Below are 19627 nucleotides of genomic sequence, written 5' to 3'. Positions count from 1 at the left end.
CAGCACAAAGCCCTCTTCACCACTGGTCCAGTCCAGCACAGAGCCCTCTTCACCGCTGGTCCCGTCCAGCGCAGAGCCCTCTTCACCGCTGGTCCCGTCCAGCGCAGAGCCCTCTTCACCGCTGGTCCCGTCCAGCACAGAACCATCCTTGAGTCTGTCCATTCTACACCCGGTCCACCTCCCCATCACGGACTCCATGGTGCCCACCCCCAAAGCGACTTACAAATTAGGACTAAATTAAGCGAGTCATCATGAGGAGGCAAAAACAACGCAAGAAGTGCTTAAAACACAAAGTTCAGGCATTATTCAGAGTAGCATGCGCCCGATAAGTGAGGTTTTAAAGGGAAAGGGAAGGTTAGGGATGTAGACTCGTAGGAGTGAGTGAAAGTAGGAGGGAGCTGAGCCTGTGATAGATCTGTAAGCAAGCGTCAATGCCTTGAACTTGATGCGAGCAGCGAGAGGTAGCCAGTGCAGAGAGATGAACAGAGGAGTGACGTGGGCCCTCCTGGGCTCGTTGAAGACAAGACGAGCTGCAGCGTTCTGGATCATCTGTAGCGGTTTGGTTGCACATGCTGGAAGTCCAGCCAGAAGAGCATTGCAGTAGTCAAGCCTAGAAATGACCAGGGCCTGGATGAGGAGTTGTGTTGCATGCTCAGTTAGGAAAGGCCTGATCTTCCTGATGTTGTGCAGTGCAAACCTGCATAATCGAGCTGTCTTTGAAATGTGATCTGTGAAGGTCAGCTGGTCATCAAGCGTTACTCCAAGATTTCTGACCGACCTTGATGGGGTGATTGATGATGATTCTAGCTGGATAGTGAAGTTGTGTTGTAGAGACGGATTGGCGGGGAGGACGAGAAGCTCAGTCTTTGCCAGGTTGAGCTGCAAGTGATGTTCCTTCATCCATGTGGAGATGTCCGCCAGACAGCTTGAGACCCGTGCAGCTACTGTGGGATCATCTGGTTGAAATGAGAGGAAGAGCTGTGTGCCATCAGCATAGCAGTGGTAGGAGAAACCATGTGCCTGTATGATGTGTCCCAGTGATGTGGTGTAGATGGAGAAGAGCAAGGGTCCAAGGACTGAACCCTGGGGAACTCCTGTGGTCAGCTGATGTGCTCTGGATACCTCGCCTCTCCATGCGACCCTGAAGGACCGACCTGTGAGATAGGACTCAAACCAGTGGAGTGAAGTTCCTGTATTGCCCAGTGATGAGAGGCTGGACATAAGGATCTGATGATTCACAGTGTCGAAGGCAGCAGACAGATCCAGGAGATCCAGGATCCAGATCCATATATTCAGCACTCTCCCTTCACTTCTCGTCTGGTCTCGTCTATACATGTTAATACAAGACACAAAGACTCCTTTCCTACAAGACTTTACCTACCTGCATACTCACCGTTGATCCCGATCCTCTTCAGCCAGTCTTCATTCCGTCATCAGAAATTTCATCATCTTCATCTGGATAAGAAAGAGAGAGAGACTTGGTTACCATTCAGTTAAGCTTCATCTGATTCTCTACTTCCTGTTTTACTCACCATTCACGCTGTGTCCGATCCATTCTGCTATTAAAATATCAAACTTACCATCTTGTCTGCTTCGTTTGTACGAAACCTGACACAAAGTGAGGTCGTATATTTTTTTAATGAGCGAGAATTTTGGACTCAGTGTGTAAGGACTTTAAGCTGTCTTTTTTTTAAATCCTTAAACTCAACACAAAACTATCTGTCTGTATTATCTATCAATCTGTCATCTGTATGTCTTTATATCTGTCTGTCTATCCATCTATCTATCCAAGGTTTTTTTTTTTATGCAAATGTGCCACAGTTTTGGACCACACTTCCCCAAGAAAAGTTTGAAAATTTGGGTAATTACAACAAAAACAAGAATCTACGATTTCTTAATGCTCTTGAACATTTATTTAACTTGTGTTTTGAAACACATTTTGAACATCTTGTTGCCTTCAACAAACAGGAAGAAGAGAAACATCTAGCTAAAGGACCTTTTCTTCTACATTTTTCTACATTTTTCGCTTTAAGGCATCAATACGATTCTTAACATAAAATTTCACCCCCTCCCAACTTCTCCCCCGAAGTGCTGCTGGTGACCTTTCAATGCACTCCATGCACTGGGCTTTACCAGGAACCTTTCCAGAGTGGATGTAGTCCATCAGAGTTTTTTCCACAGCCTGGATCTCTTCTTTAGACCACTTTCTCCGTGGGTTTTGTGAAGATACTGAATAAAATAAAAATAAATATTAGTAATTGTGATTGGGATAAAAGTAATTGTTATCCCACACGACATGAACGTGAATAACATATCAAATAAATACATGATCTTCAGTTTTTCTCTCATTGTTTTACAGTTTTATACATACGTTTTTGCTAAAATCTAGTTAGCATGGTTGAAAATCTGTAAATTATGGCACATGTTTGCAAGCATGATACCTAGTAACAATATAAACAGTGATACTGTATTAAAAAGGACTATTTTAACAAAAATATTGCTGGTAATTTAGTCACTATCTAAAATGTGTAATGGACCTGGGCCGAAAATGGACCAAGCCAAACATGACAAAATATTTAGGTTTTATTGGTCATAACCATAAATACTGCTTGGGAAATTGAAGTACATTTGTACAGGATGACCTTTTCCTTTTCTTTTATTTTCTTTACATGTTTAAGCCTTTAGAAACGAAACATTTACGATATAGGACCTAATTAAAGCTGCACATAATGGGAGGGGTTTACCCATGCTTAAATGATATTGGCCCACGGTGAACAACGGCAACAGATCTTAAAAAACACAATTATAAGGATTTTGCTTGGAAATGAAAATATAGTTTCATATATTTATGATCAATATATTATATGGTGTAAATATACTGAAAATATTTGTTATATTTTACAATATATTGAATAATACACAAGGAATTGCCACTTTTCATTTATAAAAAATATATTAATAATAATATATTTAATATATATAATAATATATTTACACTGTAAAATGTCATTAATTGAGTGTACTTCAAAAGCATGAGGAACACGATTTCCTTACATTTCTTAAGGGTGTTTTAATCAAAGTTGTTAGTTGCTAGTACAAAGACTTAAGAGTGTTGGGACAGTGATAGACTTCGTATTTATTTCTATTTATTAAACTGTAAATACTTTGTGCATGTCTGAAACTTCACTGAATAAATGCATTTAAAAAAGAATAACTCCAATAGAGTTACATAGTTTTTAGATAAAGCAACATGCAGCATATTCTCAATGTTTCTTGCTCTTCTGCTGGACTGAAGCACAGGCTCTGTTCTTCAGCACAATGGTGACCCACGAAACTCAGACAACACAAACCTTTTAAATCCCAACAGAACAAAACACTAACAGATCTCTGAAGATCTCAGCAGAGGAGGGTTAAACGGCTCCACAAACAGCATTACCAGCTTCACTTATTACTAACCAGACTGACTTGATTTCTGTCAGACGTCTACACAAGTTCTTATTGAGAAATTAACATTTCGATTTAGATTTAGATGTTGATGATTTATTGAAAATAATATAATATTAGTCACCAGATTGTGATCAGTGTTTGCTTTAGTTGGGCTCTCGACTTTATAACATCAGCAGAAGAACAAGAAACATTGAGAATATGCTGCATGTTGCTTTCTTTAAAATGCAGAAATCTATTGAAGTGATTTCTATTAACTTCTATGTTAAGTTTTTTTGTATTTATTCAGTAAAGTTTCAGTGAAATAAATACAAATAAATGCACAAAGTCATTGTCCCGACACACTTTTGTATGTTTTTCTATTAGAAACTTTCAAATTTGATTAAAACGCCCTTGAAATTTAAGGAAATTCATAAATGTTTTCCACGTTTTCGAAGTACACTCAATTTTACAGTGTAAATATATTGTGAATACATTTTTTTAAGTATATTTACACCATATACTGATCATAATATATTGATCATAAATATTGGAAATATATTTTCATTCTGTCTAGTCTCGAGCCTGAATTCTCAGACAGTTCTGTCCAATACAACACTTGCAGATTAAGAAATGGTCCGTAAAAAGACGCTGTATGGAGAGAAGTAGCCAGTAAAATAAGCACTTCCTCCACTTTGGATCTGCCATGCTGCTGTTACAAAACTCCAGCACAGATCACTGAGATATAGACGCTTTCCACTTTCACCAAATTTGACCTCCACATGAAATTTAAAGGGTTAGTTCACCCAAAAATGAAACTTCTGTCATTAATTACTCTCCCTACTGTCGTTCCAAACCTGTTAGACCTTAGTTTATCTGCGAAACACAAATGAAGATATTTTTGACGAAATACAAGAGGATTCTGTCCTTCCATAGGCAGCAACATCATTACAACTTTCAAGGCCCAAAAAGGAAGTAAAGACATTGTTAAATAGTCCATGTGAATACAGTGGTTCAACCTTAAAGTTATGAAGCGATGAGAAAACCTTTTGTGCACAACCTTCTTCTCTTCCACATCCTTTTCCTACGCTATTCACGTAGTGTAAACAGTGCAGCGCTTCCTGATCCTACATCAGAACGCTCCTGTGTCAGCATCACACGCATGTGTCGTAGTGCTCACATGACCAGCGTCGGCCAATGGTGAGCCGGTGTTCTGACATAGAACCCGGAAGCGCTGCACTGTTTACACTATGTCAACAGAGTAGGAGAATGACGTGGAAGAGAAAAAATCGTTGAATTAAGTCGTTATTTTTGTTTGGTTTGTGCGCACAAAAAGTATTCGCTTAATAACATTAAGGTTGAACAACTGTAGTCACATGGACTATTTTAATGATGTCTTTACTAACTTTCTGGGCCTTGAAAGTTGCAATGACGTTGTTGCATATGGATGGATCAGAATCCTCTTAGATTTCGTCAAAAATAACTTCATTTGTGTTTCGAAGATGAACAAATGTCTTACGGGTTTGGAACGACATTAGGGCGAGTAATTAATGGCAGAATTCTCATTTTTGGGTGAACTAACCCTTTAAGGGAACTCTGTTGTCAATATAAATGGGTCTCTGTGTAGATTCCAATTGAAATGACTTAATTCTGACTGAACTTTCACAAAAAATGGAAAGTGTGACACATTTCATAAGACATTTGAAAAACAGCTTACCCTTTGTTGTGTGTGGTTTGTCCAAGTCCTTGCCAATTGGCTGTAGTTCTTTATCCTTGCCTGTTATAAAACATATGAGCACAACTGAGGAGACTTTAAATATAGGTAATATACAGTAATGGCACAGAATGCTGACTAAATGGATACCAGTAATTGTGCCACACATCTAATTTACCAAATATATTGGGGTTTATTTTGTTTTGTTTTTATGAAACTGTGTTTTGTTGTAACTGTTAGAACAGGGGATTGTTTTTATACTTTTGAACAAAAAGTATTTCTCTTCTCATATTAACCAATAATGCCAATATTAGCAAGGGGCACTGTGTGCAATTAAGTACTCTTTTTTTCTGTTGGTACACACAGAATAAATTATACTATTTTCAGAAAAATGTATAAGAGAAAATTATATAAAATTATCTAAAGGATATATATTATCTAGGATATAAAAAAAATAAAAGCAAGTGAAAACATGCAAATCAAAGTACTCGTTCTTTAAAAGTAAAACAATATCAGAAGTCTTCATAATCCTCCTGTTAAATTTAAATCGTATTACCTTTGGATGGTTGTTGATTGTGTTGTTCAACTTCATTAGTGGACTCCATTGATTTGACTGGACACATAATAGCTCTCTTTTAGTAAAAGAATATTCAACAAGCACTCCTAAATATCAGTAAGCACACTCACATTTTTCTTCCAGTAATATTAAAGCCTTTTCTAGCTTTCCCATCATTCCCTTTCAGTAGCTGACTACATACCTGCTGAATCTGAAGGTGAAGGACCATCTCCAGTCTCATTTTCAGAGTCTGATCCATCACTGTCCATCAGTACTTTCTCTATAAAACACAGTAAACATAAGTAAAATTAATAAGTAACGAACAAAATAGTTTTTAAACAGCTTCATTCAACCAATGTCTATAACCAACAATGGAGTTCCAGCTGATCATAACATGGCATTTGATAATTTTCAATCTGCTAGTTTATTTATTTAAATCAATCAATTGAAAATTTCATTGGCATTTGACAAAATAAAAAATCTATGTAAGAATACATGTAAATGAATTTACTTAGTTATTAACTCAGGCCTGTTTTACCTTGTGGATCAATCTGGATCTCATCAAGATTCCTTCCTTTGAACTCAGATAGCTGTCCTCGTTCCATGGCCATAAGAACCTTACTTATTTTGGCAAGCTGTAATGTGCCTTCGGGTAACCTATAATACTGCCGATGGACTCGGATGTCATGTCCGAGGAAGTCAGCGAGGTCATCCATTTCATTGTCCTTTAAGTTGAGCACCTTGGACATAGTGGCCATGTGCTTTCTCAGTTTCGTGGAGGATAATGCCTCTGGGTGTTTTGCTCCACAGCTTTGAGCAATCTTACGAATAACATCTGATCCTCTGAAGTGACTGAGTGCTTGTGGTCTTCCAAACATGAATACATTCTCATCGGGCACTTCACAGTTACGGCGAGTCTTGACAAGTAGCTCCATCGATGTCAGCATATCCGGTGTGAGAAGAATGGGGACCTTTCGTCCTCGTTTGCCTCTTATCTCAATTCTTTGGAAGTGCTTACAAAGTTTCTTCTCAAGGTCAGACAAAGCAAGCTCTACATCTGGATGAGTCAACGAGGTATCCCTCAATGTAAAAGCAATAAGGGACATCTTGGATACTTCTCCTTCTCTTCTACGATTAAAAAGTATTACCTGACAAAGTGTCATTTTTGCAAGTTCTGCCCAGTTCTTGTTACTGGGTTCTTCCTCAAGTTTTGTTTGGTACTCCTTACTCTGTCTGTCAAGATACTGGTGCATTTTTTTCACATCTTCAGCAAAGGGAAGGAGTTGCGGAGAGTTCCATTTTGCCTCACTCAAATTTCGGAGGGCTTGGGATGACACACACTCACTCCATTTAGTGTCACAGATTTGTTTGAAGGCCTGCACATTGTTAAGAGCATTCTTATCGCCTGACATCATTGCCTCGCATTCAATAATGTTGGCCAATTTCTTGAGGTTGTGCCCTAACTTTAGTGCTAAAGATGGTGCTTTGAATGTGTTTGTTTCATCATTCAAACCAGACACACTTTGAACTGCTTCGATCACATGAGGAAAATTAGCGGGTACAAAGAAGTCTGACACCTCCTTCAACTTGCCAGTCTCTTTTCCTTGGAGAACTAGTCGCCCTGTCTCACGCATCTTTTGCCTGATATATTCATGTTTTGTGACATCATGGCCATGCTTATTAAAGAGATGTTGCCCTAATTTTAATATGATTTTCTCTTTGCGGACAACATTTGTTATCTTATCCTCATGCATTTCAAGCACCATTTTCCAAAATCGTGCATTCACACTCTCTGGAACTGGTTCAGTATACGAGCAAAGGGCCTGAACTCTAGTTTTTCCTGGCTTCATTCCTTTGACTTTTTTGCTAAGATGGCATCTCTGCATGTGCCTCCATAATGATTTCCTCTTTAGGTAGGCCTCACAGTTTACACAGTGCAAGTAATCACTTGCTGTTACTGGTGAAATGGATTGCTGTCGGGGTATCACCAGTCCTTCTCCTTCTTTAAGCACCCGAGTATTATGACAACGGTTCCCTTTATTTCTCAATAAACTCAGCTGTAATCTTCGCTCTTTAGACCCTTTCGGAAATGCAACTGCTCTTGCCACCTCTGGCTTATCTTTGTGCTTTGATTCCAAATGGCGAGCCATTTTACTGAATGGTTTAGAGCAGAACAAGCAGAAGTACTTTTTGTTGTATAGTCTGCCGCCATCTGTTTTCTTCTTCAGCATCATGACCTTCACATTAGAAGTATCAGGTGAAGAGGATTGGCCGCTGATATGCTCATCCGATGAAGAGGAGTCGCCGCTGTCATGTTCGTCACATAAAGAGGATTGTCCGGTGTCATTTTCAACAGATGAAGAGGATTCTTTGGTTCCACTGGTAGCCGAGGAACTAGAACGTGTCACACGCTTTCTTTTACATGGTTTAGATCTTGATGTTTTTGACTGAACCTTTCTTCTCTTTTGCTGTTTGACATTTTTTGCTAAACTCTCTTCCTTTGCTGACCTGTCACTCTCTGATTGATCCTCTGTGTCCGGTATATACTCGCTGAACTCTGAACTTGATTCTTCTGTTTCATATCCAAGCATTTTCCTGTCAGGCTGTGAATAAAACGTACGAGTTAGAAGTCTTGATCAGGAATGCCAAGACAAACAACATACTGCAATTATGAATGCCTGTCCAAAGTGAAACATTCAGTGTGCAGATTTTATAAATGACAATGCAACTATAAATTTCCAGGCTGTAGTGGCAATAGTAGTAGTAGTGGCATTAGCGATACATGAATATAGCAAAAAAATCATAACCATTGAGTCGAGTCATTGCTGATAGAGATATATGTCAAGAAATCCGATCAGACATGAAGCTGTGCGCTTAAAGAAACACAAGATTATAATATGAACAAAAGAAAAAAGATCGCAACACAGGTTTCTCATTTGCTCTGCATTCAGATATTATTGGCGCTTTTTTCGCAGAGACTCATAGCACGAGCGTGATCATCTGATGAGTGAATAACTGTTTCTTTTGACAGTCATCTAAGAATGGGGGGAGGTGGGCGGGTTGGATGAGCATCCCTATTGGACGAATCTATTGGTAATGACCATGAGCACAGTCTGTATTTGCATCAAGGCAGGCAAGAACCTGAGAGGTCTGATGATTCACCAAACACCGGTGGCATGCTTGAGGAAGGGACAAGTGGAGCAATGCAGTAGCAAGCATTTCAAGTTTCATGGTGCCGACTACAGAACCTGGTCAGACGGAGAAGGACTCACCCCATAACCTCCATGCAACACGAGTCCCTATACAAAGCAGAAAGTCTGAACAGCGTCAGGTTAAGTGACCTGCCGCTAAGTAAAAGGAGAGCCTTTAGTTGGATGAGGATGTAGAGAATATCCTAGAGAAGACATCGAGGGGCAATGGGAAACTCCAGACTATGTGCACACTCATAATGAACATGGGCACAGAATGTTTCGGTGTCACTGAAGAACAGGTCAAAAGTGATCTAGCTAAACCTATCAGAAGTATCTCCTCAGGGAGGACTGCTCACCACAGCACAGGACTGGCAGCGCCATGTTGACCTAGGAAGGCAGCTTCAGTTCCCAGAGAACATCGCATATCACACGGCTCAACCATCGGTAGCGAACATCGGTAGCGAAACCAAGTGGTTTTGATAGAACTAACTGTCCACTAAAGACAGGACTGAGGAAGCCAGCGAGTTAAAAAAGGCAAAATATGAAGAGCTCGTCTCAGTGTGTTGGAGCAATGGCGGGAGATCTCGGTGCGAGCCAGTTGAAGTTGGATGTCAGAGCTTTACTGGGAAATGAGTTCAGCAAACTCTAAAACTTCTTGGTTTTAAAGGGAAGAAGAGCTATCAAGAACATTCATGAGGCTTCTGAAGAGGCCTTGCAATGGGCGGATCCGTGGCTTTATTTTGGGGAATCTGTGGCTCACTGTCTAGGGTGCAGACTGAGCACTGTGACCTGGGCTCAAAATCTAACCCAGGCCCTCTACTGCATGCCAACAAATTACCAATTTGTGGGCCAACTGCTGACTAGAAGGGCCTGCTGACTGAAAACGGCAAGCTCAAAGTTATGATGTTGAAAAATGCCCCAAAGTTCACTTGTTTTACGAACATAAGAATGACCTAGCAACCAAAGGTACATAAACAAAAGCATTTAATACAACTAACCTTTGTTTTCATGCTCTGATATAAAAACATGGTCTTCTCCCGTTCATCATTTACAGTTTTTGTGTGCCCCTTCATGTAGCGTTCTTCACAAGCATTGTGATGTGCTCTAAGTTTCTGGAGGTGACCCAAGTGACAGCTTTGAACCTACAAAACAAACAAACAAAAACGTTTTTTGGAAGCTTTTCTTTTGCCATTTATGCTACCTCCAGAACTGAACCTTCAAATGAGGATTTATTGTTGACAGCAAACATTCAACCAGATGAGCCACAGGGGATCCCCTATATTCCACTGGACAACTCATAAAGAGCAGGAAAATAAAAGGATAAAATATAAAAAAACTCAAATTAGAAATGTCTTAGTTATGGATACAGTGTCCTGTAACACAATTGTGTTTGTCCGGTAGGGTTCAGTTGGTTGCCTGACACATACTTTTGCTGGCTTGGTGGTGCAGATTGCCTTTTATAATAGCTTGGTTGAGGCCTACTTCGAACGCTGACTGATTTAACCATTTAATCTAGAACTAATTCTTGAGATAAGGGACAAAACATGTCCTACACACAAAAGCCCTCTTTATGTTAAAAATAAAGAAATTAATCAAAATTAAAATACTTAAAAGTTCAATCTAAAGGAAATCTGGATACTCAGGACATTCAATGCTTTTAATTTCTTTAGTATTATTTTAAATACATGCGCTATGTTTGAAAAACACATGTAATTTAGCCTGTCCTCAGCATGAGGTCATAATGTAAAACTGCCAAACAAAGTGTTTAAAAATGCAACAAATTCAAAAATATCCATTTAAATTGAAAGACAGAGATATGTAATATATCAAACAATACAAATATATAGTTAGTTATAGTTAGTACATGTAGTTAATTAATACTACTCAGTATAATGTAACTACGTCACTTTAAAATAAAGTATAATAATTTTGGTTTTGCAACATGGGGAATTATTGTATTAATTTTATTTACATATATATTTGGCCTGATTAACATGCCTTATATACATCTTTACATCTACTGTCACCATGAATTCAAAATTTATGATTCTTATTTTTAATGGAATATTTTTATTATAAATAATTAATTCGTATCACCACAATAGCAAACCCTGATGTAATGGACTTCAAAGACAGAGTGAACATGTACAATGGCACTGCTTAATTAATGCAGGTCAGGCACAAATAAAATGTACGTAATTGTTGCTATTTATAGACAGACTACAGATACTTTGATTCACATTGGGAACATTTCTGTTGCTGCTACAGGGCGGCACATAATAATGCTTACCGTTACACAACCTAACATACACTTCTTGTGTTCTGTAAATAAATAAATAAATAAATACACGTTTTTCTCCTTTTAGTGGTACCGTGTGTCTTATTTTGGAACTGGAAGGATTGCTGTATAAAAATTAGTTAGTTGTCTTAATTTGTTGTCTTGTCAATCAGTTAGTCAGTCAGCTCCTTTACTGAACGCAATAATTACATTATTACAGACTTTACACTGCTGTTGGATGAATCAAATTAAAATAGTATGCTTTTTAATGCGTCTAACGAAGTTATTTCATTTTCAGAAAAACCTGTTCTCTTATATGGTTCATTAGCTGAGACCTTTGTCTAGAAATACATCAATTTATAATAATGTAGTATTAAATAATAAAAAGTAAAAACTAACTTCTAAAACTGTTTTGTCCCTTACCTCAACCATCAGTTATTTATATATATATATATAGTATATGTCTATCTGTGGATATAGCCTACCTTTGTCTTCTCTTCTGTCACATCATCTGTCACATCATCTGTCACATCATCTGTCACATCATCTGTCACATCATCTGTCACATCATTCACTGCAATGTAAATTACAAAGACAAAAAAAAAGTATTGTTATTTAAAATATTTTTCCATTTTACTTCCTCCTACTATAGACCTTATGCGACAGAGAAACAAGCGCACAGCATCTTTAGAATATTGTCTTTGAACTTCCGTTTTTGCGGTCGCTCTGTATATCTCTATGGCATTATGTCCAGGAGTAATTAGATTTTGACATGGATTTACTTAATGTAAAGTTAACGAAAGTTATCATGAGGATTGTAATGTTTAAAGCAGGTGACTTAACAAATGTAGAACGGGAAGATTTTAAAACAAGTCGTTCATTCATAAATACACAAGATCGCTGTGAAAATACAGACCGGAAGACAAAAGACAACGAGCGCAGCGCTGAAAAGGGGCGGAGCTACATAAGGTCTATAGCAGGGTTCACCAATCTCGGTCCTGGAGGGCCGCTGTCCCTGCAGAGTTTAGCTCCAACCAGCTCCAACACACCTGTTTGAAAGTTTCTAGTATGCCTATTGAGACCTTGATTAGCTGGTTCAGGTGTGTTTAATTGGGGTTGGAGCTAAACTCTGCAGGACAGCGGCCCTCCAGGACCGAGATTGGTGAACCCTGGTCTATAGCAGTGGTTCCCAAACCTGTCCTGCCGGCACCCCAACACTGCACATTTTCTTTGTCTCCCTAATCAAACACACCTGATTCAACTCATCAGCTCATTAACCCATGTGATAATGAGCTGATGAGTTGAATCAGGTGTGTTTGATTAGGGAGACAAAGAAAACGTGCAGTGTTGGGGTGCCGGCAGGACACTGGTCTATAGGGTTAGGCTTAATACATTTAAAATAAGTATCAAAATAAGGCTGATATCAATGATATCAAACCTATAGTTACCACAAATTTAATGTGAACTGTGACTTTTAATTTCATACAATGATAAAAAATTACAACAAAACAAACTTAACTACAGTACCCACTGAAATTGACAGTACACAGGACAACATGTTGTATTTACTCGACACGTACAGTTAAGTAATTATATCAATGTCCAGTTACTGAACCATTACTAACATGTCAGAGTTTAGGGATAATTGCCCAAATTTATTTAGCCATTAGAAATTAATTTTCACCAACGATGAATGCATGTAAAAATACATTTGTTAGATATCAGCGAGGTATTATCTTTATATCGAACATGAAAAGTACACTTTTGGTTTCACAATAACATGATCATATGGCTAGACATATTTATATTGTTTAATACCACAGTACCAAATCTTTTGTCCTTTGAAAGCGTTTCAAATGTTTAACAAAAAAGTAAAAATACTGAAATGTTTTTTTAAATGAACTTTTTCACTAAAATAAGCAGATATAATCACCTACTTGCCTTGATTTCTAACAGATTATCTGTTTTCTTTTTTAATTAAACTGTAAAGACAATGTACAGATCAAGTTATAACAAAAAATGTAAGTTTACAAAAATCAACCTTAGATTGTATTAATTACTACAATCATTCCTTAATTACTTAGTGATAATGTAGTGGCCTCTAAACTTCTATTTAAACTGACAGGTTATTAATTAAAACATTATTTACCTGTAAACAAAAGATAGCAGATTAAAAGATTGAATTTCATGCACATCCATGAACTTGGCATGGTGTTGCAAGAGAATGAAAGGAGGGCGCATGGGGGGCTATGATGGATATTTACTTTTCTCCAAGATTGTGCTTTTAAAAACCTTGGTTACTCTGTCTCATTAAGCTACATATATAAGCTTTAAGAATTAATCTATTTTAAGTAATAAATGACGCACTACAATTTGAAATACCACAAATGAGTAAAATGTGTTTTGTAGCCTACTATCTTCTCATTATCTCACCTGTGCATCCAGAGCTGCCATTCGTAACATTAGTCTGCAAGCACAAGTGTCATAGACAGTCAGACATCATGGTCAAACATCACATTACACTGTATTTAAAACTGCAATGGTACAATTTGACAATATATTAAAGTAATTGACATTGTAACATAAACCAAAACAATTTCATACTGAAAATAAATGCCATTTATTGTCTGGTCTTGAAAACTGCATTACAGAAGTAGAAAAAAAATTGTTCTGAATTTATTAAACTTCCCTCTTGCTTTTGTGAAACCCATTATTGATGTTTAGTGTGATAAAACGCATGAATCTCAGGCCTGGCCTCAGACTCCTCGTGGCTGCACGTTTAGGCCGCAAAAGATGAAACTCCTGGCCATCTTACATTAATGTTACCAACAGTGAGCTAATCTAGGTTAAGTAACAGGGACGCAAAATATGTCTTTCAGAAGTTACATAAAGACAACAACATTTTAAATTAGGCGAAGATTTAAAGCGGATTACCGCTAAAAATGCAGTCACCTATGCAATCCTATCTGTGGCCTTAAAACATGAGCTTAAGACTCTTAGGAATCTAAAGCCCTAATGGATATATTATTATTAGACTATCATTATTTTCATTTTGGTACATTAATCTATACTTTCTGCAAAGCTGCTTTGAGATTATGATTAATGTGAAAAGCGCTACAGAAAATAAAATGACGTGACATTTACGTTACGATATATGTGCAAACAATATGCAAGTTAAATAAACAGCACCATATTATTTTGAGAACCTTGTACAAAAGGTCAAAAACTTACTTTTTCGTCGGATGTCTCGTCTCCTCTCGTCTCCATCTCGCCGTGTCCGTCTCATCCCTGCCTCTCGAGCATCTGAGTGTGTCGCAGGTGTGAGACCCCCAGCAGAGTGGGGGAGGGGGAGAGGCGACGGTCGCGGTGGGGACTCGAACCTCAGGTTCTGTGTGATCTGGGTCAGCCATTACTGACACTCGCTCGTGTTAGACCCAGTAGAGTGGGGGAGGGGACGGTCACGGTGGGGACTCGAACCTCAGGTTCTGTGTGATCTGTGTCAGCCATTACTGACACTCGCTCGGCGCACCATCTATATATATATATATAGCTATGTTTATTACCCGCGCTTTTTATTTTTTCTTGTGCGGTTTTTGTATTCTTTTAAAAAATGATGTATGCACATATATGCTCTGATTATATAGTGTATAGGATATATGCTGTTATAAAAGAAATACATTTTCTGCTCAAATTCAGATATAATGTTTTTTTGTTAAGTACAAATAAAATGACAGAATGTAGATGTTAAAATACATATTAAATGTAATATTAAAAAAACAACACATTAATGAATGGAACCAATTTGGAACTATTAAACAACTCACAAAAAGATTAACATTCATAAAAATAAAAACTATTACAAGACCTTGTAATCAACAGAACAGATATTATTTTGACCCTCTGAGAGGACATCAAATAAGTAAAATAGGTTTGAAAGAAGTGAGGCTTGTCTTAAGTGAGACCACACTCTGGATACGAGGCCTCCACACACGCTAACGTCCTTTAGAAACTGTCTATACTGATTCTGAAACTCTTTAACTGCATTCTCCTCACGACTGTTAAAATAACAACAAACATCTTCACAGAAAGTGCTCTCCTTGCTCATACTGTTCAACACAATGACTGAAACCATGTATTGCTAGCACTTCTCCTGCTACTGCTTTCTCTTAAGACACACTGCTTGTTGTATTCCTCATTTGTAAGTCGCTCTGGATAAAAGCGTCTGCTAAATTAATAAATGTAAACGTAAATACGCTCACCTAAACAGCAGTTCGCCAAGTAGAGGAGAATGGAGAAAGACTTTATTTGCAAACTACATCAATTAACTGTCAATTCAAGTTAAAAATACTATAACGTGATTTAATTTATGGTAAGAATAACACATAGTAAAAATAAATCAAACGATGATGCGGTTTCTCCACACTGGGACACCCTTCTGGCTCAGCCACTGGTTCAGATTCTCCCACAATTACATGAAACTATTTACAATAACACCTAACTTAAACAGAAATAAGAGTGTGTTGTAGACATTTACGTTTGCATGTGTACTGCATACATGTACGTGCATACATCCATACACTGGTGTGTGTTAGACTAGTGATTATGACACAGTGCTCATCATTTCCAGGATCTGAGTTCACCTTGTCAGAGTAGCCATGATGATTTAGCACCTGTGGTCACCAGCATCTGGACCCAGAGGTCAATGTGCTGCTAGAGTTAGGGTTAGGGTTAGGGTCAGGGTCAGGGAGAGGTACTGGTCCACCACATCCAGATGCTGACAGCACCTCTGCTTCATGCCCTGCTGGCTCTATTATCTGCTCTGCTAACACGACTGTTGGTGATGGTCAGTCCTCCACTGTGGCCTTTAGCTGTTCCTGCTGCTCCTGCTGTGACACTGGGAACGGGAGCGCAGACGCTGGCACATGCTTACCTCAGCATCACAGGGGCATTAGCCATGTTCTTAGCAAGCGATCATTGCCCCACTTCTGCTTTACTAGCAGCACATCTGGATGCTGGATCAGTATTTCTACATCTGTTTATCTCTCACTCTGTGCTGTTCACTTCCTTCAGCTTCATGAGAAGAGCTGTGTCTGGCCCGTTCTCCCACACTGAGCGCTCTTCTGCTGAAGAGTCCTGCTAAAGCAGTGTCAGTCTCTCTCTGTTAGCTCAGGGCATCTAGTAAAGCACACGGTGTGGAAGACTACTGATAAACTGTGAGATATGAGGTATGATGAGGGTGTAATGTGCTGCTCTGTTAGCCTAGCGGCTAGCATTTACCAGAAAATAAAGGCATAAAAATAGTCTGTTAGTAGTTCTAACAGTTAGTAGATTTGAAATAACAGCAGCTGCCAATTTTAGAAACAAAGATTGTATATTGTCAGGGCCTGATAATTTATATATATATATATATTCAAGTTTATTAGTGATCTGTTGAAAGTGAACTCTTTGATTCTGTTTAATGTATGCAGAAAGGTAGAAGTGTATTCCAGAGTGGAAAAACTGTATTATCATTTACTGATCATGATTTAATTAGATTAGAATTAAATGATAATTACATATTACAGTAATTATATAATAATGTATTATAATTACATGAACAAAATCACTTTGGAGTGTTTTTAACCTAAACTGACAATTAATTGATGTAGATTTAGTAGATAATCCCCCCATACAACAGTCCACACAGAGGCGAGACTGAAACCCCGGAGCTGGCAAACCTCGTTTGATTTCTTTCCTATTGTCATCAATAATGAGTATATGAATATAGAAAGATCCCTGATAAATTACATAAATGGCATTTTTAACAGATCTGTTATATTCTAATCATTTGATTCCTTATGAGGAAATATAACAAAGAATTAGATTTTTTAAAGAATCTAAATTAAAAAAATAATATTCTGTTTGTGGCTCAGTCTATCCAGAATTTTCATTCTAGTGTATCAACAGTAAGTTTATTTAATTCTGTTTATTTTATAAATTAATATAAATAACTAAATAGTACACTAATATCTAGTATAAATACATATAATTAAAACCCCTATTAACTCATATCTTACTTTAGTGAAAATACTTTGTTTAATTTTATTATTGACCAATACCCCCAATAGGGCGCTAGAGAGTGACACACTTTTCCAGAACAATGTGACTCGTGGGGACGGCAATACTCTGTGTGACCACCAGGGGCGCATAGATACACACTCACACAGATTTTTGTCTTGAAAACGGTCTTCATGAGGACTTCAGAAAAAACTGCATGGGGCGTGTCCAGACACTGTCTGGGAGGTGCCTATGGGGCTTTGCCCGTGGGGACCTCAATTTAGGTCCCCACGGTGACACGAGTCCCCACGAGTCTGTGTGCATTCAGGTTGAAGTCCCCACCGGGATAGAAAAACAAGAACACTGATGTCTACATGAGGAAGACACACACCGTCACACACACACTGATGACTATATGAGGAAGACACACACCGTCACACACATTGATGTCTATATGAGGAAGACACACACCGTCACACACACTGATGTCTATATGAGGAAGACACACACCGTCACACACACACTGATGTCTATATGAGGAAGACACACACCGTCACACACACTGATGACTATATGAGGAAGACACACACCGTCACACACACTGATGACTATATGAGGAAGACACACACCGTCACACACACACTGATGACTATATGAGGAAGACACACACCGTCACACACACTGATGTCTATATGAGGAAGACACACACCGTCACACACACACTGATGACTATATGAGGAAGACACACACCGTCACACACACTGATGACTATATGAGGAAGACACACACCGTCACACACACACTGATGTCTATATGAGGAAGACACACACCGTCACACACACACTGATGTCTATATGAGGAAGACACACACCGTCACACACACACTGATGACTATATGAGGAAGACACACACCGTCACACACACACTGATGACTATATGAGGAAGACACACACCGTCACACACACTGATGTCTATATGAGGAAGACACACACCGTCACACACACTGATGTCTATATGAGGAAGACACACACCGTCACACACACTGATGACTATATGAGGAAGACACACACCGTCACACACACTGATGACTATATGAGGAAGACACACACCGTCACACACACACTGATGTCTATATGAGGAAGACACACACCGTCACACACACTGATGACTATATGACGAAGACACACACCGTCACACACACTGATGTCTATATGAGGAAGACACACACCGTCACACACACACTGATGACTATATGAGGAAGACACACACCGTCACACACACACTGATGTCTATATGAGGAAGACACACACCGTCACACACACACTGATGACTATATGAGGAAGACACACACCGTCACACACACACTGATGACTATATGAGGAAGACACACACCGTCACACACACACTGATGTCTATATGAGGAAGACACACACCGTCACACACACACTGATGTCTATATGAGGAAGACACACACCGTCACACACACACTGATGACTATATGAGGAAGACACACACCGTCACACACACACTGATGTCTATATGAGGAAGACACACACCGTCACACACACTGATGACTATATGAGGAAGACACACACCGTCACACACACTGATGACTATATGAGGAAGACACACACCGTCACACACACACTGATGACTATATGAGGAAGACACACACCGTCACACACACTGATGTCTATATGAGGAAGACACACACCGTCACACACACTGATGTCTACATGAGGAAGACACACACCGTCACACACACACTGATGTCTATATGAGGAAGACACACACCGTCACACACACTGATGACTATATGAGGAAGACACACACCGTCACACACACACTGATGTCTATATGAGGAAGACACACACCGTCACACACACTGATGTCTACATGAGGAAGACACACACCGTCACACACACACTGATGACTATATGAGGAAGACACACACCGTCACACACACACTGATGACTATATGAGGAAGACACACACCGTCACACACACACTGATGTCTATATGAGGAAGACACACACCGTCACACACACTGATGACTATATGAGGAAGATACACACCGTCACACACACACTGATGACTATATGAGGAAGATACACACCGTCACACACACTGATGACTATATGACGAAGACACACACCGTCACACACACTGATGTCTATATGAGGAAGACACACACCGTCACACACACACTGATGACTATATGAGGAAGACACACACCGTCACACACACACTGATGTCTATATGAGGAAGACACACACCGTCACACACACTGATGACTATATGAGGAAGACACACACCGTCACACACACTGATGTCTATATGAGGAAGACACACACCGTCACACACACTGATGTCTATATGAGGAAGATACACACACCGTCACACACACTGATGACTATATGAGGAAGACA

At 39.0% G+C, this 19627-nt stretch overlaps 1 protein-coding gene across 1 annotated transcript; it reads right to left on the bottom strand.

Moving 5' to 3' along the window:
- Positions 1 to 2014: 2014 nt before the first annotated feature.
- Positions 2015 to 14754, bottom strand: LOC311077260 (uncharacterized protein; the record flags this gene model as incomplete). The annotated part of the gene is made up of 9 exons (XM_084139092.1): positions 14394 to 14754; positions 13596 to 13629; positions 11648 to 11736; positions 9883 to 10026; positions 6232 to 8296; positions 5896 to 5973; positions 5694 to 5750; positions 5141 to 5200; positions 2015 to 2229 (listed from the first exon to the last, which is right to left on the bottom strand). The coding sequence occupies exons 1-9, from the start codon at positions 14427 to 14429 to the stop codon at positions 2015 to 2017; spliced, it is 2778 nt and encodes a 925-aa protein (XP_083995218.1). The 5' UTR covers positions 14430 to 14754.
- Positions 14755 to 19627: the final 4873 nt, after the last annotated feature.

This window comes from Abramis brama (genome assembly GCF_963993115.1).
Source record: "Abramis brama genome assembly, contig: SCAFFOLD_68, whole genome shotgun sequence".
In the NCBI taxonomy this organism is placed as follows: Eukaryota; Metazoa; Chordata; class Actinopteri; order Cypriniformes; family Leuciscidae; genus Abramis; species Abramis brama.
Note: the sequence above shows the minus strand (reverse complement) of the source record. Positions and strands in the feature narration are given on the sequence as shown.